The sequence below is a fragment of the Peromyscus californicus genome, unplaced genomic scaffold, assembly GCF_007827085.1.
Source record: "Peromyscus californicus insignis strain IS unplaced genomic scaffold, ASM782708v3 Scaffold_11__1_contigs__length_118956290, whole genome shotgun sequence".
NCBI lineage: Eukaryota > Metazoa > Chordata > Mammalia > Rodentia > Cricetidae > Peromyscus > Peromyscus californicus.
The window spans coordinates 27,694,518-27,717,459 of NW_026294402.1; the positions used below are offsets into that span (position 1 = coordinate 27,694,518).

A 22,942-nucleotide genomic window follows, 5' to 3' on the forward strand; every position below is an offset into this window, starting at 1 on the left:
AGTCAACACGGTGGTGCACACCTGTAGTCCCAGCCCTTGGGAGACAAAGGCAAGAGGAAGGCAAAAAGTTCAAAGTCATCCTTGGCTGTAAAAGGAATTCTAGGCCAGCCTTGGCTACATGAGACCCTGGGAAAAGAAGAAAAAAAATACATGAAAGGTATTTTAAAATCTAAAGAGAGGAAATTCACACATCACTGTGTTTGAAATTACTTGTCTCCTTTAGCAAAGGCCTTATTTTAAACCATTATACATATATGAGGCTCTTATGGCTAGAGCATAGTAGGAGAAAAAACCAGATGAAATCACTCCTGAGTTTAGTTCTTCGAGTCAGTGTATTTTCCTAACTCGAAATCATGGTGCTTGTTCTGAGTGCCCCATACTGTTGTGACAGTATCCCAAAGCCGTGTCCCGGAAGATCAGCTCTGGTTTTCATCCTCGTCTGCAAGGCCTGAATGGTGCCCACAGATAAAATAGACTTCATAAGTACTGCTTGGTCAGTGTGAGAGTGAGTGAACAAAGAGGACAGACATGAAACCAACATGTCGAGTAAAGCCGAGGATCAGCTTCTGTTGTCGTCTTTACCCTAATTCTTGCAGCAGTAACTCCGGACTTCCTGAATTCTAATTGAAGGATCTCCTTATTCTCTTGTTGTAAGATCATGCCAAAAGCTGAAAGGGTTAAGTAAATCAGAATTGTATTTAGAATATTTGTGGATAATTCTTGAAGTGATCCTATTTTAGAGGCATCGCTTTGAAGGTTTCTATAGTTATGTTTCAACTAGGTCATTGTTTTGTGGGAAGTTGGCTGGTTTGTTAGAGGTTAGTTGGGGGGTAGCTTGTAAAGTTTTTCTACTTATTTGGAAAAATATGAACATATATTAACTTACTATCACACAATATAAGTGTCTAGTGAAAGTTACCTATGCTTTTTGGTAGCTTATTTTTATGAAAATAAAATAATGTATGACTGGAAAGAACCTAATAAATAAAGAAATAAAGTCCTCTCCTGCAAGGATTTCTTCCAAGGCCAATCCTTAAGTACACAGGTGACCTGGCATGCGTGATAAGGAGCTGTGTGCTTACGTGTGAATGCTTTGGCCAGAGGTCGGTATTGGATGTATTTCTCATTTGTTTTAACCTTATTTTTTGAAACAGTCAGTCTCTCACTGGGCCTCACTGATTAGGCTAGACTGGCCAGCTATTAAGTTTCGGGTTCCCCATCTCCTCCCTACTGTTAGGATCACAAGTGTGGACCGTTGCACCCCAAAGTTATGCAGTTGGGGGTGAAACTCCATCCTCATGCTTGTGTAGTAGCACTTTGAGCACTGAGCCACATCCTCAGCCCTGTGGAAAGCTTCTTTAATGAAGAACAAGGAGCTGGTGGGGGGAGGGGGCTCAGTGAGGGAACCACAGGTGTGAGGAGCCAGGACCCACCTAAAAGCCAGATGAGTAATATGAGCATCTGGAACCCAAGTGCTGCCACAGAGATGGCAGGTAGTTACAGGAGAGTCCCTGGAGCCTGTAGATGAGCCAGTCTGGCATACGTAGTAACAAAACAATAAGAATGTATGTATACACACACACACACACACACACACACACACACACACACACACACACACACACTCACACACTCTCACACACTCACACTAATGCTCTGTTTTCTTTTATAAGGTGTTCATATTCATTATTCCAGTAATCTGTAAATATATTTCCTTTGGAATAGGTGACAAATTTGTAACCCTAAATTTTTCTCCACTTCTAGAAACTGACTGAAGACACTGAGGTTATTGATAAACAATATAGAAAGATGACTTTGTATTTAGCACACCAGATTGATTATTTCTAAGAAACCCATAAAAATCTTGAACAGTTTTTCATGTTTTCTTCTCTGCTACAAAAGCATCTCTTTTTTTGTTACTAGAGTTCCTGAGTGTTTTAGAGGCAGAACTACACAGCTGAAAATGAACATAACCCTGTATGAAACCAAAGTCCTCCCCCTGTTAAATAACTGGCTCTGAGAACATGAGCAAGTTAGTCACTTGCTGATTTTGTACCCATGTCAGGATGGTACCTCTGAATGCTGAATGCCCAGTGATTGAGGAAGCTTGGTTTGGTTTTTCACCTTGAGTTTACTTTACAGTTATGAAGGGGTAATGGTGTACAATCAAGAGGCACTTGGAAATGATGCTGATCTGACCACATGGGCAGAGTGCTGCAGCTTCCTTGCCTTGTGGGTATTCGGTGAAGCTTAAGAGTGACCACTGAGCCACTAAACAACAGCATAGAGTTCTCTATACGGTGAAACTGGTTAGGGAGAGGATTATCAAACACAGGAAACAAGGTGAAGAGGATAAATTACAAAGGGCCTGATGCACCTGGCAGTATACTGCAGTCATTTGAAGTGTTGATGCTGTGCTTACACTACCTGCGTTAGAATTTCACTTCCATCACAGCCCTCCACGCCTCTGGGAGAACCTGATGTCTGAAGATGTAGTTCCCTCACTGTAAAGTGTGGTGGTGAGAGCACTTTGCCCATACAGTTTCTTTGAGAATTAAACAAGTATGCATTGTAGGATTGATGAGGTTGCTTATCAGGTCAAGACACTTGCCATAAAGCCTGATAACCTGAGTTTGATCCCTGGGATCCACATGATGGAAAGAGAGAACTAGTTCCCTCAAGTTGTCCTGTGACTTCCATATACGTCTCATGGTGTGTTTGTGCATGCACATGTTGGAGAACACACAAAGGAAGGAAGGAGAGAGAGAGAGATAGAATGTTTTGAAGTGTCTACACTGTAAGGACTAGTCCTTGATATACAAAGTGCTCAATGCTATTTGCCACTGCTTTTTGATTTTTAATCACAAGGGCTTTCAGATTTTAGATGTAAAATATTATAGCTGATAGTATTTGAAAGATGATTGCATGACTCTAGCCAGAGGAAAAGCAAGGTACCATTACAGTTTTTTTTAAAAAAAAAAAAAAAAAAAAAGACATATTAATGTACAGTAAGTGAAATTCAGTAGCTCAGCCTGTCTTACTAGCACATCCAACCTGCTTCATTTACCATGGGGTGTTTTTCCCTTAGTATAGTATTTCTTTACAGAAATGTCCCCTTAATTATTGCTTGTCAAAGATTTTAACTGGTGTTATCGAATGACCAGTTAAGAAGTATGTGTGCTGATTAATTTGCATTACAAAATAAAGAATGCTAATTCTTAGCCATTGTAAAAATTTAAATGGTTATAGAAGTTTATCACATAAGTTTCAAACTTTTTTCTAGTCCATATGCCTGAAGTAGCTATCCCTTCACATTGACTGAGAGGTAAAAGAAACCTAATTAGGAGTGTTACAGTAATTACGTTGTTGGGACAAGTGCTTAACTTGGTAAATCATTTGCTGTGGGTAGCATTTGAGTGAACCTCTGTCTGTTTATTTAGTCTGTATTTGTGAGGGGATTAAACACTTAATCTAAATGAGTCTGTGGTTGGAGACTGTCTGAACCATGTATAAACAGAGCTAGGCTTGGTGTGGCCAGGTTTAGGTATGAGATTTAATAAACAGATCCTCTTCTTTTTTATAATAGACTAATTAATTTGCTCTTCGGTTTATGAATTTTATTTTGCTTATGAAAACTAAGATGATTTGGGTGTCCTTTGGTTACACTGAATAACCACAATTATCTGTCTTTAAAATTCTTTAGTGCCCCAGGTTCTTCAAAGCTGCACAGCATTCATCGAGAGATATGGCATTGTGGATGGCATATATCGTCTCTCTGGAGTTGCCTCCAATATCCAGAGACTTCGGTAAAACTCTATGACATTTTCTTTTTTCTTATTTAATTCAGCAAATTAAAATTATTTTGAAAAAAAAGTAACATTGATAACCATAGTTACCAGTAATGTGGTTGAGATAAACTAGGAAAGAATATCCATATTATTCTCATCTAAATGACATTTCATCATCTGTAGTGTCCCAGAACTGTGCATACTAACTTCCTCAGTACTTCAGTACTATTTTATCTCTTTAAAATGTTGAAAGAAGGCCGGTGAGTTGGCTCAGCAGGTCAAGGCACTTGTTGCCAGACACTGTGACCTGAGTTCCAAGCTGGAGCCTGCATGGTGGAAGGAGAGACTGCATTCCCAAATTGTCTTCTGTACGCATGTACCTTAGCATGGGTGTCAAAATCAAAATGTAATATATGAACTACAATGATTTGAAGAAAGTAGCAAGTCTCTGAGGTAAAGAGAACCTTTGGGGTAGAGGTTATTTCTCTTTATTATTAAAGTTGTGTCCTTAATTTCCACATGGATAGCTGACAAAAGATAATCTCTTGCTATTGTTAGAGTCCAAATACTGGTTTGTTACATGTAATAATTGGAAGAAAACAGCAGCTCTGAAATAGAGGTTAACATTTTGGGTACTTGCGTTCTGTTCTGTGGTGTGTATTTTCTTTGCTTCATTAAAGTAATCCTGTCTTGTCTCCTGTCTGGGTTAGTCATGAATTTGATTCTGAGCATGTCCCCGACCTGACGAAAGAACCTTACGTTCAAGACATCCATTCTGTGGGCTCCCTCTGTAAGCTGTACTTCCGAGAGCTCCCAAACCCTCTGCTTACCTACCAGCTGTATGAGAAATTCTCTGTGAGTACTGGATGGGATACATCATCTCAAAGTCTCTGTGTAGTTTTATTCAAAATGAGTTTTGGTTTAATCTCCTGTGAGAATTAATTTTGTGCTTTAAAAAAAAAGCCCACAAAACAAAAGTTAAAAACCCCTTTGAACAAATAGTAGCAGTCAGGTGAACTGGGTCTGAAGTTTTCACAGTGGTGTCCTTTCATTTCTGGCTTTCAGCCACTAACTTAGCACGCGTGCCATTGTGTACCCTCAGACTTTGTAACAGTGGCAACGGAGTGCCAGCGTGTGGGAGCGGTGTGCTTCTTGATGCTGTGTTTTTACCTTGATTTGTAGATCAGTCTCAGAGTGAGATTGAGTCGGGAACTCTCATTTGGACAAGCAAAACTAACTGGGTTGTTGGGTTGTGTCTGTTACAGGATGCCGTTTCAGCAGCAACAGATGAAGAGCGATTGATAAAAATCCATGATGTCATCCAGCAGCTCCCCCCACCACACTACAGGTAAGTCGTGACCTGGCCGATGGATACTAGCTGCCCGCGAAGTGCATATTGGGCACAACTGGATCTCTGGCAGCTCATAGACAAATTACTGTTTCTAATAATAGGAACTATAGTTCTGTCTCTTGGCCACTGTCTTACTGGTTTTAGTCTCTGTATAGTTAGGGATGCAGAGATGCTGTAGATGGCTGATAGGTAGTGTACATGGGATGTGTGTGTAGGGGTGTGTGTGTGTGTCTGTGTGTGTGTGTGTCTAGTTTAACTTAATAAGTTGATCATGTTTTATTTCCCAAAGTACTCTGTTCGGTTATGTAATCTCAGTATGCATAGACTTGTTTACATAACTAAGATGAACAAGGACATTACAGCTGAGTGGTCCTCACTGTGAACGCATGTCAGCTGCCCAGGTACTGTTCCTGGTGTTCCTGGAACTGCTCAGGCCACCTTTAGTTTGTAATGCCTTGTTTTTATGCTTTTAGATGTTTAGACCCTTGTCTTTTAGTTCTCTGTTAAAAGTATACTAGCATAACTTCAAAGTATCATTTGGTGTGGAAATTTCATTTGAATGATGTTTAAACTTAGTAAGTAACCAAAGAAGTATGTGTGTGCACACACACTGTTTTCTATTCTGCTGTCAGAAAGTTACAGGCCAGTGATCTCCACGCTGCCATATAGTATCTGTTTCAGTTAGCATGTTGTATTTCATTTTCCAGAACACTGGAGTTCCTGATGAGACACTTGTCTCTTCTAGCGGACTATTGTTCCATCACCAATATGCATGCAAAAAACCTTGCCATTGTCTGGGCACCAAACCTGCTGAGGTAATCTATATTTTATTATGAACTTCAGAGAATGCATTTTCTTGAATTAAAAAAAAAAAGAAGCTTTGTATCATTGTTATCAAAAAAAATTTAACAAGGAAAGCAAACTGTTATTTTATTACCGTCTCCCTAAAGCAGCCTGTAGGCATTAGCTAAGGGACTGTAATGTAAAAGTATGGTTTCTTCCACTGGTGTCTCTGTAACTTCTGTGCTGAAGAGTTGTGGGTTAGGAGACCTCCCTTCGCAGTGCTGATGGGACTGTTATTGCCCCCACAGATCAAAGCAGATAGAGTCGGCCTGCTTCAGTGGGACAGCAGCTTTCATGGAAGTGAGAATTCAGTCTGTGGTTGTTGAGTTCATCCTCAATCATGTAGATGTGCTCTTCAGCGGCAAAATCAGCGCTGTCATGCAGGAAGGGGCAGGTATGACTCGGATGGGTTTTCCTCATCACAGGGACAAGAGTCTAACGGAATGGAGAACTTTGCAATTATTGTGTCATCTAATGCTGTGTGGCAGTGGTAGACGACAGCTGACTGCAGTCTGTTACAAACTCAACAAATTGACAATTACTCGTGTGTATGTAAGGAATACTATATATCGGACTGTTACAAATTCATTATGCATCAAAGCTGTCTTGCCTCAGGGCTGGGGAGATGGTTCAGCAGTTAAGAGCACTGACTCTTCTTCAAGAGTAACCCACACCATGGCTCATAACCATCTGCAACTCCAGTTCAAGGGGATCCAACACCCCCTGGAGGCTTTCATGGGTACTGCATGCCACGAAGTACATGGTCACATACAGGCAAAACGCCTATACAGAAAAGATAATTAAAAAGATTTTAAACATTGAAAAAAATCACCCTCCTTATTAGTATGTATAAAGGTATGATATTTAGCAGAAAAATAAAAAAAATCCTTCTAAAACTAAAAATGTTGAGTGATCACCTTTACCTGGTACCTTTTAAGAAGGGAAAATAGATGATTATAGAATTTCACTGTGCTCTGGAATGTCACCTTCTGTTTTTTATTAAATATAAAACACTGTGATATTTGTCATTGAGAGACCTTGAAGAGAAGTTGAAACGCTGTCACTCAGTGGAGATTGAAGGTGGACAGAGTGATACACACAAACACTGACATTATTCCTTTTCCTTCCGAAGCCTCTCTGTCGCGGCCCAAGTCCCTGCTGGTCTCTTCTCCGTCTACCAAGCTGCTGACATTGGAGGAAGCCCAGGCAAGAACACAGGCTCAGGTCAATTCTCCCATCGTGACTGAAAATAAGTACATCGAAGTAGGAGAGGGGCCTGCTGCTCTTCAAGGGAAGTTTCATACCATAATTGAGTTCCCACTTGAAAGGTAAAATACACTAAGTCTTATTTTAAAATATGGATTCATAGCTATAGATAATAGTTTGCTTTAAATTTCCTATTATTATATTAAAATCTGGGGCAGTTCTAGAAAACCATTTACTTGGATATAAATGATACCAAACCCTTTCTAAGGACTGATAAAAATTATTCTTGCAAAACTTTATAACATAATGTGATTTTTTTTTAAAAAAGTTAGTTGTACACAGGAAATTGTTAAAAAAGTGATGCACATTCATTGTGTGGCATTGGCTTTTTTTCTCTGAGAAATGTTATTTAGGAATTTAAAAATAAGTTGTGCTGACACAACTTATTCAGAAAGTAGTGAATGGGCAGGGACTTCTCTGACACTGGTTCCTTATCCAGCTCCAACAGACTCCTGTCTACCGTTAGAGTCCCTGGTAACTGAGACGTAAGGCCCTCCCGCCCAGCTCAGACGAGCCTGGTCAAGAATGGGGGCAGAGCCCCTGTGCAGTTCTCATGAGTGCAGGAGGGGTCCCCCCCACCCAGGAGCTGTGAACTCCACCCAGCACAAAGTTACAGACTTGCCTGAGGCTTTTGTTTTGTCCTTAGTTTTCAGTTGTGTCCCTCTGAGCTGACCCTCACTGCTCACTTCCCTAGGAAAATGCTAATCACAGGGTGTGAACCCCTTGCTAGGTCTGTAGGAAGATGAATGTGCAGGGCATTTTTTATGTGTCTGCTACCCTTCTGGCTTCTGCTCATGACTGTAAGGATCTTTTTCCCTAGATGAGGTAACACTAATAAAACCTCAGAATTTGTTCTTTTCATTGTTGTGTGTTCCTCCACCTTCCTTTTCTTTCTGTGACTAAAAAGCAAGAAGCTGGTACATAGTGTTACTTTATCGTTCTTGAGTTAATCTTGAGCACCTTGCTTTCATGTTTTAGTCCTGATTTACTCAACAGTGTCTTTACTGGGTAGCAATTCACAAAGTAGGCATTAGGATGTAGACATCTTTGGGTCTCATGAAATCCTCGTTTCCTCACACAATTTCACAGTATTAAGGAAGTGAGTTTAACTTCTTAGGCTTTTATTAAATCAGCCTCTTGTGTAGTTGTTTGATTTTAAAGGGCATTCTGACTGTACATAGGTAGTGGGCACACTGCCTGGCATTCCGCATCTGTCAGATTCTTAAACCTCCTCCCTTCTGCCCTTGTTCTCTCTACTCATGGCAGCTTTTCTATACTGTTTTCTTCGTAGGGTTTAATATCACTGTCTTATTTTCACTTTTTTTTCAGATTGTGAGGTACAAGTGACCTTGGTGAAGCTGTTGCTCATGTTACTGTCCACATGTTTAGCTTCCATGTTATTCAGGACTGCACTGTACAGTGCACCACAGGGAAGGGAGAAGACTTATTTACTGTTCCCATTGGGCGTCTCCAGGCTGTTGTGTCCTTTCTACCGTGTGTAGCAGGAATCTTAGAGAGTCTTATTAATAAAATCAAACCTGAGCCAGGTATTGGGGTGAACTGGAAGATCAGAGAATCAGAACAAGCCACAGCTAACCTCACCTGGCCAACTTCTCAGCTGGTCTTGTTTCCTCAGACTGGAAGCCTCTATGTCCTCATCCCAATGGCTCTCAGCTGAACTGTGCTCGAAAGCCTGAATGCTTAACCAGCCAAATGCCTGCTAGTTTCTGGTCCTCACGTCTTATAAACCTTTCTGCTTTCTACCACCACTCCCTGGGATTAAAGGCTCGCTTTCTGGGATTAAAGGCTTGAGTCACCATGCCTAGCCGTTTCCAATGTGGCCTTGAACTCACAGAGATCCAGAGGGATTTCTGTCTCTGGAATGCTAGGATTAAAGGTGTGAGTGCCACCATTTTCTGGCCTCTATGTCTATCTAGTGGCTGTTCTGTCTCTGACCCCAGATAAGTTTATTAGGGTGCACAATATTTTGGGGAACACAATAGCACAACCGTGTGTCCATTTCTTGTTCTATAGGAAAAACAGAGCCTCAGTTATGTTAATACTGACAAATTGTTTTCTGTGTTGCAGAAAGAGGCCTCAGAATAAGATGAAAAAGTCTCCTGTGGGCAGCTGGCGATCCTTTTTCAATCTGGGGAAGTCATCTTCTGTCTCTAAACGCAAGCTGCAGCGTAATGAGAGCGAGCCCTCGGAGATGAAGGCCATGGCTTTGAAAGGTGAGCACTCTGCCACCCTGTCGTGCTGCAGCAGACCGCCTGTGGGCTCTGGGCACCTGCTGCTGTCCTCGTGGCTGCCTTCTCTGGGTGTTCCTTCCCCATACCATCACGACACACCTCACTGTAAAGTATGCACCGTTGTTTGGCACAGGTGAATTGTCTTCGGGTCTGATTATCACCAGCTCGTAAGAGAATATAAATTATGTACAGAAGAACTCAGTTTCTTAAGGAAATTGTACAGATTTTACACACACATTAAAAATTAATAGTGCATTTATGACATTGCTTATAGCATAGCTTATATGCTGCAGGTAATATGCAAATACTGCTGTTATGTTCTTGTTTTGATATTCAGTTTTACAGTTTTAAAATTTACAAACCTTTTCAGCATACTTTTCAGATTTATAACTATAGGAACCAATGACATTCTCTCTCTCCTAGGTAACTCGCTGATGGGAGTATTGTGTTCCATCAGATAGATCTATTACTATTGAGTAAAATACTCTTTAAAATAGTTTTAAAAACTTGTGCTCTAATAAGAACACCTTCTTAATCTAGAAAGAATAGTAGCATTTTTCTGCTTAGGTCCTGTTAGAAGTAATGTTCAGTTCATTTACATCATTCAGTTTGCAATCATGTATTACCCATATGTTAGATATTTTGATAGCAAACTGTGCAGAAAGAAAACTAAAGTAGTGCCCTGCCTTAAGAGTCTAATTAGGAATCTGTACGAAAATGACTTTCAGTGTGCAGGCACAGCTGAAGTAGAACTCTGTTGGGCATCTTTGGCAGGCATTGCCAGTTCTTACGGGGGTGAGCTGGTAGTCAGGAATGCTAACTTTAAAAAAATAATTAATGTCACAATATGTATGGATGTCTTGCTTGTATTTGTGTATGCACTCTATGTGCCTGGTGCTCAGGGAGACCAGAAGAGGGCGCTGGATTCCCTGGAACTGAAGTTACAGTTGGCTGTGAGCTCCCTGCCGTGTGGGTTAGGAATCAAACCCAGGTCTGCTGAAGAGAATCAGTGCTCTTAACCACTGAACCAGCTCTCCAGCCCCAAGAAAGAGAACTTTCGGCTTGGGCGATGAGGAGGTGCAGTTCACCTGATCTTTAAGGGCAGTAGGAATCCTGTTTCAGGAGGTGAAAGTGGGGTGGGAAGAGCAACAGGCTGAAGAAAAAGGATGTTTTAAGGAGTGCAAGAGATGTTGTTGTCAAGAGAAATGAGCAGGGAGAGCGGCAGAACTTAAAGCACGTGCAGTTTGGAGTGCTTGCTACCAGCAGGTCAGCAGACATGGGAGGTTAGCAGGGAAGATTAATGCATACAGTTGAAATAACTGAGTTCCCTGAGGCTGCCAGTGTCAAGAATTATAAAGTGAGACTAAAGCACAAAAGTGTGTGGAGACTCAGAGTCTGGCAGGTGTCAGCTCGACTGTGGTCACTCCTAAGTTCTCCAGGGAAGAGTCCCTCCTACCTCATCTATCCCTTCATGGCTCCTGATATCTCTTACCTTTAGGTAGCATCACTCCAACCTCTGCCTACATCTTCGTAGGGCCTTTTTCTCATTGTCTTGTATTTTCACAAGGGCAACATCATTGAGGATGGGGCCACTGTAAGATGTCATCAGAGGGCCGGAGGAATGGCTCAGTGGTCGAAAGCTCTTCTAAAGGATTAGTTCCTAGCACCTGTAATAAGCTTCAAGGGATCCATCACCCTCTTCTGACCTCCTACAACACTGGCATACAGATGCATACACTCACATGGACTCACATGTATAAAAATAAAGCTTTTAAATACATCACCCAAGGTTATCAAGTACCTCTGTGTGCAAGTTCATAGGCTTTGGAAAAGGGTTTGTTTTCACATGGGAAACAGAATAATGTAGCACTTTACGTAATAAGGTGGTAAACTGAATATGACTGTCAAAATGGATAGTTAATCACACTTAGAAATACAAACTTAAGAAAAACACCAAGCCCTTTAGCTGCATAATCCTTAATAATCACAGATTTGACATGATTTGGTTTTGATTATTTAGGTGGCAGAGCAGAAGGAACCCTCCGCTCAGCTAAAAGTGAGGAGTCTCTTACTTCTCTCCATGCAGTTGATGGTAAGACTAAAGTGTTCTGTGATGGGTGGCATAAAAGAACGTGTACATAGCAATGTTGTGAACGTATGCTAAGTAAGAAGACTATGAAATACCACTTCCAGTAGTATTGGTATTGATTAAATTTGGTTCAGTTAAAACATGAATATTTTAATATGGTGAGATATTTCGGCATGAATGCTATTTATATCAAATGGCTGAAATGTTTGAAAGCAAACATTTATATTTGTCAATGCTTAAAAGCAATGTCACTAATTCCTTCAGATTTGGTATATGGGAACAGCTTTGAACCAACCTCATTTGGTAATTGATGGTGAGTGATCTCCATTACTCATTAGCAGTTGGACATGACAACTTAAAATGAGTTTGCCTCCAAAGGGGACCAGGATCTCCTGGCAGATATTGGAAGGAGATGTGGTTACAGCCTAAGTTGAAACTCAGAATCAAACTTTATGAAAGCAAGTGTCGTGCTGTGCTGTGCTGCTTGGGTTTGCTTCAGAAGTGAAAAGCCTGTTCTCATTAGAAATAAAGTAGTATTTTAAGTGTGTGAATGGAGTGCTTTACAAAATACATGTAAATACTTCTTTATTAGGAAGAAATTTTTTTCTTTAAAAAGAAATTTGGGTACCATAAGGATATTTTCCCCACAATAAACAACCTTTCTTTTACTGTTTTATACCCAAAGTGCTATTTTAAGTGATGACTTCTACTTATAAGTCATATATGAAGCCAGTGATAAAATAAGACACAAAGAAAGTGAAAAACTTTCACTTTCACTTTCAGCATCACGCCGAGAGTCAATGGTGGATCAGTAATGCAATCCAAGAGTCCCTTGCCTTTCTCTTATCCAAACTATGGATCAATGCATTCTTTGCTGCTTATAGCACATGTTCCTGTTAATTTGGAAGTTCTCTTACCATAAATGTGACTGATGTCTGTACACCCAGAGACAGTTTGTGGGAAGAAAATTAAAAGTTGCATTTTCCTTATCCTGTGCAATGTTACTGCTGTACTAAATAGGTGACTAATCATGGTGTTGTGTGTCCTGTGACATTCATGCTTTGACATTGTTGTCCATTTTTACTAGGTGATTCCAAGTTGTTCCGACCTAGAAGACCCAGATCGAGCAGTGATGCGCTCTCTGCCTCTTTCAATGGAGAAATGCTGGGGAACCGCTGCAATTCCTATGATAATCTGCCCCACGACAATGAGAGTGAAGAGGAAGTGGGGCTGCTCCACATTCCAGCTCTTGTGTCTCCTCATTCTGCTGAGGACGTTGACTTGAGTCCACCAGACATTGGAGTGGCCAGTCTGGATTTTGATCCGATGTCATTTCAATGTAGTCCTCCGAAAGCTGAGTCAGAGTGTCTGGAGAGTGGTGCTTCCTTTCTGGATTCATTAGGGTTTGCCAGGGATAAACCGAGCACCAGTAAGAAGGATGTAGAAGCAGGTGGTAGCCAGTCGCAGACTCCAGGCAGCACTGCCAGTTCTGAACCTGTGTCTCCAGTCCAGGAGAAACTGAGTCCGTTCTTCACCCTGGACTTGAGTCCAACTGAGGACAAGTCTTCTAAGCCATCTTCGTTTACGGAAAAGGTCGTTTATGCTTTCTCTCCGAAGATCGGACGGAAGCTTAGCAAATCTCCTTCCATAAACATATCGGAGCCCATTTCAGTGACTCTTCCAGCTCGGGTGTCCGAAGTCATCGGCACCGTCTCCAGCACTGTAGCTCAGAATGCGTCACCTCCATCCTGGGACAAAAGTGTGGACGAAAGAGATGTCTTAAGTAGATCCCCCACCCAGATAGGAAAGATGAAAGGAAGTGAGAGAGAGGCACAGGAAGGGTGTGGACCTGAAGTGCAGCCCCTGGAGCAGGGGGCAGCTGAAGAAGTAGAGTTGCCAGGGAAGGAGGAGCTGCCTGACCCGAGCAGTCAGAGCAAGGCTGTACCTGCTGGACAGAGTCAGACAGGTACCGTGTGTTCTCCTCCATTCCTTCTCTAAGTTAAGAGGGGTCTTCCGTCCTGTGTGCCATCTGTGCCTTTTAAGAGAAAGCCTTCTCCACAGCTAGGCTAGAATCAAAGAGAATGTTTTTCTGAATGGTGCTGAGGGTTCAACGCCCTAAACTAAAGCGAGTCAAACAGAACTCCCCAAGGGGCCCATGGTCCTGCTTCAGACTTCACAAAAGACCCCTTACCTCTCTGGACAGTCAGAATTCATGGATAATTTTTGCACAACTTTGTAGCTCTTGATTCTCTTTTCTCTTCTAATACATATCATATTATAGCCTTACAAGTTAAGCCGCCAGTCTACATCACCAATGTAGAAACTGTTCTCACAGTCTGTAAGCACTGGAAGCTTGTACCCTAAGTGGCCTTTTCTAAGTCAGGTGGGGGCCTGCTTCCCCTCCACCCCAGGTGTAGCAGTTCAAGAGGAGTTTGCAGCCGTTAGTCATTGTATTAGTTTTCCTTTTGAACCCTGTGTGTTCTCGCCAGCATTTGCATGTGGGATAGAAGATCACCGAGTGCCATTTTGAAATATGGAAGGCACCTGTTTTGAGTGATCACATGGGGAGTTGGCTTTCCGTGTAGGGTAACGTAAGCTACCTTTTCATTCTAATTTTTTTTCCCAATTTCCCACTAGGAGCAGTTACCCATGACCCCCCTCAAGATCCCGTTCCTGTCAGTTCAGTCTCTCTTATCCCACCACCACCGCCTCCGAAAAATGTCGCCCGAATGTTGGCACTAGCGTTAGCTGAGTCCGCACAGCAAGCCTCCTCAACTCAGACACTGAAGAGACCAGGGACCACTTCCCAGGCCGGGTGTCCTAGTTATGGAGACATGGCAGTGGTTACAGCTGAAGAGAAACTGCCTAGTTCTTACTCTAGCATTACTCTAGATAAAACCTGTTTCCAAACGGACCGACCAGCAGAGCAGTTCCACCTGCAGCTCAATGGACTCGGAAATTGTGACCAGCCTCTCCCAGAGACAGCAGCTGTGGGAGACCCCACCCATTCCAACACAGCTGACTCTGGGGAGCAGCTCCACCAAGTAGACTTAATAGGGAATCCGCTCCAACGAAACCAGTTGTCTGGGGACCCAGAAAAGGCTAGCAGCACGTCAGCTCCCTTAACAGACTCCGAGAAGTCTGATGATCATGGAAGTTTCCCCGAAGACCAGGCTGGGAAGACCAGCAAGCCCACTGTCTCCTTTGTGGAGCAGGACCAGGCTCCACTCCATTTCTCCAGTGGAGGTCAGCCCCCCTCTTCTCTTGGTACCAGTGTGGATAAACCCCATCATTCCTCAGAACTTACAGACAAATTTCCCATGCCTTCTACTCTGCCTAGGGACAAAAGCCACCCTCTTTCTGGGTCCCCTGAAGAGAATACCAGCACAGCCTCTGTAGCTTTTATGATGGCAACTCCAGCAAGAGGCGAAACAAGCACCAGCGACTCCAGCAGGGTCATGGCTGAACAGCCAACTGCTGCTGACTTTGTGGCTGCCACCCTTCAGCGCGCTCACAGAACTAACCGTCCCCTCCCCCCACCTCCTTCCCAGAGGCCTGCAGAGCAACCACCAGTCTTGGGGCAGGTACAAGAAGCACCAAGTGTAGGATTGAATAATTGCCACAAGGTAAGACAGAGAGGAGGTCAGAAAGCGGTAGGTTTTTCCCAAAGGTATGTTGTTTTCAGTGTGATGTGTTACCTTGGAGTGAGATAGGTTTCAGTCAAGGGCAGGTTCCCATGAGATACCTGCTGTTTGAAGTCCGACAGCTCTGCCTTTACCTGGTTACCGGCTCTGCAGTAAAGACAGAGCCGTTTCTGGTGACTCCATCTTAACCCTCCTTGTAGCTTTCCCTTCCTGAAGTGTGGAGTTCCTTCCCAGTGAGATCCTGGCTGAGTGAACAAAGGGAGCCCCAGATGTCAGGCCTGAGATGGTGGTTCCTTTTCCACCTCCATCACTGACTGACTGTGACTGAGCGAGTCACGTAACCACCTGTGGCAGCCCTTCACATCTGTACATCCCAAGTACTGCATTCTCAGTGTGGCTGTAGGAGTCTTCTTCCGGGCTCCCCGGAAGTATAAGGAATGATGATACCCTGGAACTTTTGTGTGTTTTGTTTGTTTGTTATTTTCAACCGTAACCAGTAACCAGCTATGTCTGCAGTTAAATACCTGCTTTGGTGAGGGAATGTTAGATACAGAAGGCCAAGGTCTTTATTTTTTTAATTTTTCCTTTAAAAAACAAAAAACCACAAAAGTACTACAGGTTTTGTGATCACCTTAAACCAAAAGGAGTTAAAATTCTAGTCCTTCCTGGAGGATGTTGTTTGTAGCACCTGCTTCTCAGGGGCATTTGGTGTGTGGACCCACAAACAAGATGGGCAGAAAGAAGAGGCAGTGAACTCTGGCTTGCTGCCACCCCAGACGAGCACTTTATAGCTCTCCCCTGTACTGGGAGGTTTAAAACTGCTCTCTGAGTGGAACTGACTCACTCTGAAACTCCTTCTAGCCGATAAAAATCAGCTGTTTTCATTTTTAAAAATCTTCTGGTCTTGAGACTGAGCTTAGACCAATAGGCAGGATGTTTATTTTTAAGCCTAGCTCTGTTGTTCATCTAATCCCGTGTTTGGGTCCACACATTAGATTCCACTGCAGGCATCCTCTCCTCACATTGAAAGCCTTGCATGAGTTAGAAACCACTGCACATTTCCCTACAGGTAGTACTGTACCGTGTAGCCATACCGATGCTCTTCCTAGCCATGGGGTCAGGTCCAGTGTGACTGCAGAGCTTAGGAAAGTTCGAGCTGCCACCCAGATAGCCTGGGTTTGCATATTAAAAGCATTCGGTTCCGTGGTGGGGGGTGGGCATGTTAAACAGCAGACTCTCAACATCACTGTCTTTCAGCAGGTCCAAGGAGTAGCTCCAACTCCAGAGAGGCCACCTGAGCCTCAAACCATGAGTGATCCTGCATCCATCTTTATCTGCGATGGCAGTGCAGCTGCCCAGTGTCCCATGGCTGCTTCTGCTCCCCAACCAGGACTGCCCGAGAAGGTGCGGGAAGGCACCAGGGCCCCACTCCTCCACCTGCGTGCTGAGTCTTTTCCTGGCCATTCCTGTGGCTTTGCTGCTCCAATTCCCCCAACAAGGACAGTGGAAAGCAAGATGGCTGCTGCCATGCATGCCACCACTGCAGATGCCAACAGCAGTTCAAATTACCACTCCTTTGTCCCATCATCAGCCTCAATGGAGGATGGATTGCCTCTGCCGCTCCCCATCTCACAGCCGAAGCACGCTTCTCAGAAGATAGCCTATTCCTCCTTTGCTAGACCTGATGTCACCACTGAGCCCTTCGGTCCAGAAAACTGTTTGCATTTCAATATGACTCCAAACTGCCAGTTCCGTCCCCAGAGCGTACCTCCACACCACAATAAGGTAGAGCCACACCAGGTGTATGGTGCCCGATCAGAGCCACCAGCCTCCATGGGTCCTCGTTATAACACCTATGTGGCACCTGGAAGAAACATGTCTGGACACCACTCCAAACCGTGCAGCGGAGTTGAATATGTCTCTTCTCTGGGCTCTTCAGTTAGGAATGCTTGTTGCCCTGAAGACATTCTACCTTACCCCACCATCCGGAGGGTACAGTCCCTCCATGCACCCCCACCTTCCATGATCCGCTCTGTTCCCATTTCACGGACAGAAGTTCCCCCAGATGATGAACCAGTCTACTGCCCAAGGCCCGTCTACCAGTATAAGCCATATCAGTCCTCCCAGGCCCGCTCAGATTATCATGTAACTCAGCTTCAGCCTTACTTTGAGAATGGACGGGTCCACTACCGTTACAGTCCATACTCCAGCTCCTCAGGCTCCTATTACAGTCCCGACGGAGCCTTGTGTGATGTTGATGCCTACGGCACAGTCCAGCTGAGGCCTCTCCACCGCCTGTCCAATCGTGAGTATGCGTTCTACAATCCAAGGCTACAAGGAAAGAACTTGTACAGTTATGCTGGTTTGCCTCCACGCCCACGGGCCAACATGACTGGCTATTTCTCTGGTAATGACCATAATGTAGTCAACATGCCCCCCACTGCTGATGTAAAGCACACCTACGCCTCATGGGACCTTGAGGACATGGAAAAGTACCGCATGCAGTCCATCCGGAGAGAGAGTCGAGCCCGACAAAAGGTGAAAGGGCCCGTCATGTCACAGTACGACAACATGACGCCAGCTGTGCAAGACGACTTGGGCGGGATCTATGTCATCCATCTGCGCAGTAAATCAGATCCTGGGAAAACTGGACTTCTCTCTGTGGCTGAGGGGAAAGAAAGGCGGCACCCAGCCAAGGCTGTCAGTCCTGAGGGGGATGACCGTTTCTACAGGAAGCATCCAGAGCCTGAATTCGACAGAGCCCACCATCATGGGGGGTATGGCAGCACACAGGTAGAAAAGCCATCCCTCCCACAGAAGCAAAGCAGCCTTAGGAACAGAAAGCTTCACGATATGGGCTGTAGCCTCCCAGAGCACAGGGCGCATCAGGAAGCAAGCCATAGGCAATTATGTGAATCAAAAAATGGACCACCTTATCCCCAGGGAGCTGGCCAGTTAGATTACGGGCCCAAAGGGATGCCAGACACTTGTGAGCCAGGCAGCTACCATAACTCTGGAGGAAAATATGTCACATCAGGGCAGGAGTCGCTAAGAATGAACCACAAGGAGGTGAGGCTCTCCAAAGATCTCGACCGGCCTCGAGCCAGGCACCCACCTGCCCCTGAGAAACACTCCAGAGACAGCTACAAGGAGGAGGAACACTTCACTCAGTCTATGGTCCCACCCCCCAAACCAGAGAGGAGTCACAGCCTAAAACTCCATCATACCCCGAACCTGGAGAGGGACCCCAGCGCGATATACCAGTATCCGACACACAGCAAGCGCCAGAGCAATGTGACTGTTGTGTCCCAGTATGATAACCTGGAGGATTACCACTCCCTGCCCCAGCACCAGCGAGGAGGCTTTGGAGGGGGAGGCATGGGAGCCTATGTGCCCTCTGGCTTTGCCCATCCACAGAGCAGGACATACGCCACAGCCTTGGGTCAGGGGGCCTTCCTGCCCACAGAGTTGTCCTTGCCACACGCTGACACACAGATCCATGCAGAATGAGCCCCGGGAGCAATAGAGTTGAAGCAGCCTCTGCTGGACAGTGGACTGTTCTATTTTTTTTCAATAACCAAAAAGATTTAAGGGAAAAAAATGCTACAAAACCCCTGACCACATGAAAGAAGCATAATAAAAGTAAACAAGTCCCACCTTCCCCCTCCCACTCATTACCGCCTCATCCATCTATAGGCTGTGTTGTTTGTCTTTAAAGGGATCTGGATGGTTGTAAAGTGCTGTGCCGAAAGCCTAGTCAAGAAGTTCTCACACAGACCCTACTCGCTGTACAGGGCTGATCTGTAAGACTAAGGACTGCCTTTAACTCATTGAATTTAACTGGGACCTTTCTTAGCACTTGCTACCTAGTTCAGAGCAGTTTGCCTCTATTTCCTGGTGGGCTCTGCATTTCCTGTTGTGTTCCCACGCCCCAGTAGGGGGCCATGCAGCCTGCCCAGGTGGATTCTCCACTCTGTTCTGCTTTCATTATCCCTGTCTGTGAAGGAGCCCAGTGTGCTAAATTAGAGAGAAAATCTCCCTGATCCTTCAGCTGTGTCGTTGAGACTGCTAGCAGCATGGTTATTAAAGAGTAAAGGAATGTAAGCATTTAGCAGCACATCATTGTGAAATAGCAAGTCCACGCTGAACCATATTCTTAGTCTGTCAGTGTGTACGCTCCTATCACTACAGAAGCATGAGGGACTGCTTTTAAAGTTCAAGTTCAAGGAACTTTCTTTGAAAGAAAATAAAGTTCTTATTGTCAGTGAACTCTGTCAATGTCAGAAAACATCACTAGCGCTTTCAGTGTGCTGCCCACCTGCACATCCCACAAGATTCAGAAAGTTGTAGTGCCGATAAAATAGTCACCCTGCTGGTTCTAAATCCAAAACATTCTCAGTAAGAAAAGACCAGCATGGTTTAGCTGGATAAATACAGTTTCTTAGGGATATGAATGTACATATTACTCTATTTCTAACCTACAGTCCAGGTTCCCTGGGAATTTGTAAAGCCCCTACAAATCACCTCTTAGGAAACTCCATTGTTCGTTGACCTGAGGACACAGTCCCGTCTCAGCAGCTGGCGTTCTGGGAGCCACGTGGTCTGGCCCACTTCTATTGTGTGGTCACAGTCTTGTTACATTTGTCATCTACACCAGCATTTCAGAATAGTTCTTTCTAACTCTCTAGACGTGGTAAACATGTGAAATACCTGGGACTTTCTTTTGGAAGTTGCATTCCTTGTTGGGCTTGGGACCGGGTACCTCTTTAGCCCAGCTTCCCTCTGTTTCCTAGGCCCATCCCACCCCAGACAGCCAAGACTGGTAAGGCAGTCCCATGTTTAGAATGAGTTAGATTGGCATTTCATTCCATAAGTCATAATACTACTTGAGTTTTGTACATTTGTATCTTTTCATACTCTGTAGGCAACACCACCAGAGATTTCATTCCATTTACTAGATGGTGGCTGCTCCGGCCTTTTTAGGATGGGATTATCTTTTATTTAGAGCAAAGGAAGAAATCTTTTAAAATCATGCTGCTGTTACTGCTGTGAAATTGTGAAAGGTTAGATTTGCAGCAGTCTTTGTAATTGAGTCACATAATTGCATTTTAAGGCTTTATATTTAGAAGTAAAGTTTTAAGAACATGTTTCTATTTGGAGATAGTCTGTAAGGCGTTCTTTGTTTCCCAGATTGACCAGAGGGATCCAGTGACATCTGAAGTAGATACCTAGACCTACACACAAAGGTCTGGGGGAACTCAGGCATCTGCATCCAAAGTGCAGACCCAGCAGACATATAGAATGTCCCGAAACCCAATGGGTGCCTCAGCCTGGCACACAGATGTGTTGGCAGACACCGTTTCCTTTTTCAGCCCATGTCATCTTTTTTGTCACAGAGGCAACTTACTGCCTCTTGAAGACCACACCAGCCCTGAATGTCATCCTTAGCAGCACAGATGGAGGGAGAGGCCAGTGTGACAGTGAGACAGGTGGCATCAGTAGCTGCAGGCCTGTCCTGCAGGGAGATGCTGGAAGGTCCAGACCAACTGAGATTTGTAGATTTGTTTGTCACACACATTGTTTACTCCTGCAACGAAAGTCGCTTTTATAAATACTAGGGTTAATTCCTTAGAGCAATTTCTTTATTAATAACATGCTATGGGTTTGGAAATGTCAGGAAAATATTTTAAATATAGAATAATAATTCAGATTCTTGGTATAAGTGTGAAAACAAACTTTAGATAAAGTCTAAAGTTACTTACTGTATGTAGCAACAGCCTTAACTTTGGGTTCAGCTATTTGAACAACTTTGCCCACATGTTTCTCTAACACTGTGGGGGCAGAAATTGGATGGCAAATCACTGTGAGCCAGGTTACCTCAGTGTCGTCCGCCTTGTGTGTGACTTCACAAACACAGGAACTGAATGTTATTTTCAAGTGTTAGCGTGGAGCGTTCTGGTCAAGGAGGTGGGGCTGCCTTACACATTAAACAGAATCTCATCCCACTGGTACTTTTGCAGCCATGTCTCCAGATTTTATCTTTTTGGCAAAATTCCACAGTTTGGTTAGACTGAAGTAGATGTTCCTAGATAGCAGGCTAGGAGCTCAGCTAAAAGCTCCAGGGGCTTCATGTTCTTACTAATAAATCTAATCTGAGCCTTATTTCTTACTGAATTCAGTTTCCTTTTAAACATACACTCATGTATTTTAAACGCTCGGTTTGGAGAAGTCCCTGGGACAGTCCCCAGGGCAGGGCCTGCACATTTCTTATAATGGTAAAACATTTTGTAAGAGGGAGGGTCAGGTTAGAGAAATACTCCAAGACTAATTCTGTGCAGAGGAGGGACCACGAAGGTGAGCAGAGGTAGAGAGCCAGTTGTCAGTTTGGAAGCAGTGGTGAGTGCATGGAGGAGGGTCCTGTAAAGTCCATTTCTCTGCTCCAGTCCTGCTGGTCACCCATTCAGTATGTTGGCGACGTGTCACCTGAGCAGAGAGTGCGGGAAAGTAATAAAGAAAGCTGAAGTATTTCAGAAAGTCACTTCCAAATGGTTAGAGGCATGTGATTGTCAGTACTGTGTATTATGGAAATGTCAAGAATGATGTATTTTAATGTGTGCAAGATAATGTTGGTGTGCACAGAGGGTCTTTTTCCTTATCTGATTAGTACTGTTAATGTTCAAAGAATTAAAAATGATTGTTTTACAGTTTAGATTCTGAGATAGCAAAACCTGATTTTCAACCATGACCTGCATGAGAGAAGCATCCTAGGAAGTCTTAGATCATACTTTTGAGTTCTTTAATTTATATAGTGTTTTTTATGTTTTAATATTTTTGTGAACTGGTGTAAATTGTTAATGCATATAAGCTTGTGTATTTTTGTAAATAGTTTTGTGATTTACTTCTTGCCCCCTGTGTAAATATTTACAGTCTCATTTCTTCCAAACTTATTTGAAACTGAGTTGTGGGTTTGGGGTTTTGTTTGTTTCCTTGTTTGGTGTGGGTGGGGGGTGGTGGGGAGAAGGGGTTTTTGTACTTGAGATGGAGATATCTTGTGGTTTAAAGCAAATGTCCCACTGAAAGCAGTTCCAATATCAACAGAATTATTTCAGGTTAAAACAGAGTTTTTGCGTATGTGTCTCCTTTCTGACTTACTATCAATTATGATGAAATTGTTGGGGTAGTTTATTGGGGTGTTTGGACGAGGTGTTTGTGTCACACTGCCTGTTAGGTTAGATGGTGTGTCAGTTGAGCTGCAGTGCGTTTCTGGCCAAGCTCCTCTTAGCTTAAACACGCATCTCTAGAGCACAGGCCTTCTGTCTGTTTTCAGAGGCTAAGCAGCTAGTGCCCTGGAGCTTCCCTGAGGGATCTGCTGTCTGCTGCTGCCTGGCACCCAGTATGCAGTCCCCAGAAAGGTGAACTGGCTTCTCAGAGTCCTCCAGAAGAGGAGTTGGAATGAAAAACACATACTTTCCCGTTCTCACAAAGCATCTTGGACATCCTGTTTTCAGAGTGAGAAAACCAGAGAACACCCATCCCCTAGGCTCAGCTACTGTGGTAAGCCTGCATACGGCACACCCAGTGGAAGCAGTGTTTCAGTGAAATGCCTTGCTGTAAGTGTGAGTAGTGCAGCCCCCTGGCAGGCCGGTATTTCTGTGTCAGCAAGACTTGGGGAGAATGGGACCTTATCAGTCAACTATCAGATACTGCTC

General features: G+C 43.9%; 1 protein-coding gene across 6 annotated transcripts in view; it reads left to right on the top strand.

The window, feature by feature from the left end:
- Arhgap32 (Rho GTPase activating protein 32) overlaps positions 1-22,353 on the top strand; it is a 251,435-nt gene extending 229,082 nt beyond the window's left edge. For 4 of the 6 annotated variants that reach the window (XM_052755924.1, XM_052755943.1, XM_052755961.1 and 1 more), the window contains 11 exons: positions 3,704-3,806; positions 4,499-4,643; positions 5,054-5,136; positions 5,847-5,954; positions 6,231-6,376; positions 7,115-7,310; positions 9,337-9,482; positions 11,521-11,592; positions 12,677-13,555; positions 14,227-15,215; positions 16,491-22,353. In XM_052755924.1, coding sequence (XP_052611884.1) covers positions 3,704-3,806; positions 4,499-4,643; positions 5,054-5,136; positions 5,847-5,954; positions 6,231-6,376; positions 7,115-7,310; positions 9,337-9,482; positions 11,521-11,592; positions 12,677-13,555; positions 14,227-15,215; positions 16,491-18,743 — 5,120 coding nt within the window. In that variant the 3' untranslated portion in view covers positions 18,744-22,353. The remainder of the gene's footprint in view (positions 1-3,703; positions 3,807-4,498; positions 4,644-5,053; positions 5,137-5,846; positions 5,955-6,230; positions 6,377-7,114; positions 7,311-9,336; positions 9,483-11,520; positions 11,593-12,676; positions 13,556-14,226; positions 15,216-16,490) is intronic. The other 2 variants (XM_052755933.1, XM_052755952.1) reach the window with 1 other exon arrangement.
- Positions 22,354-22,942: the final 589 nt, after the last annotated feature.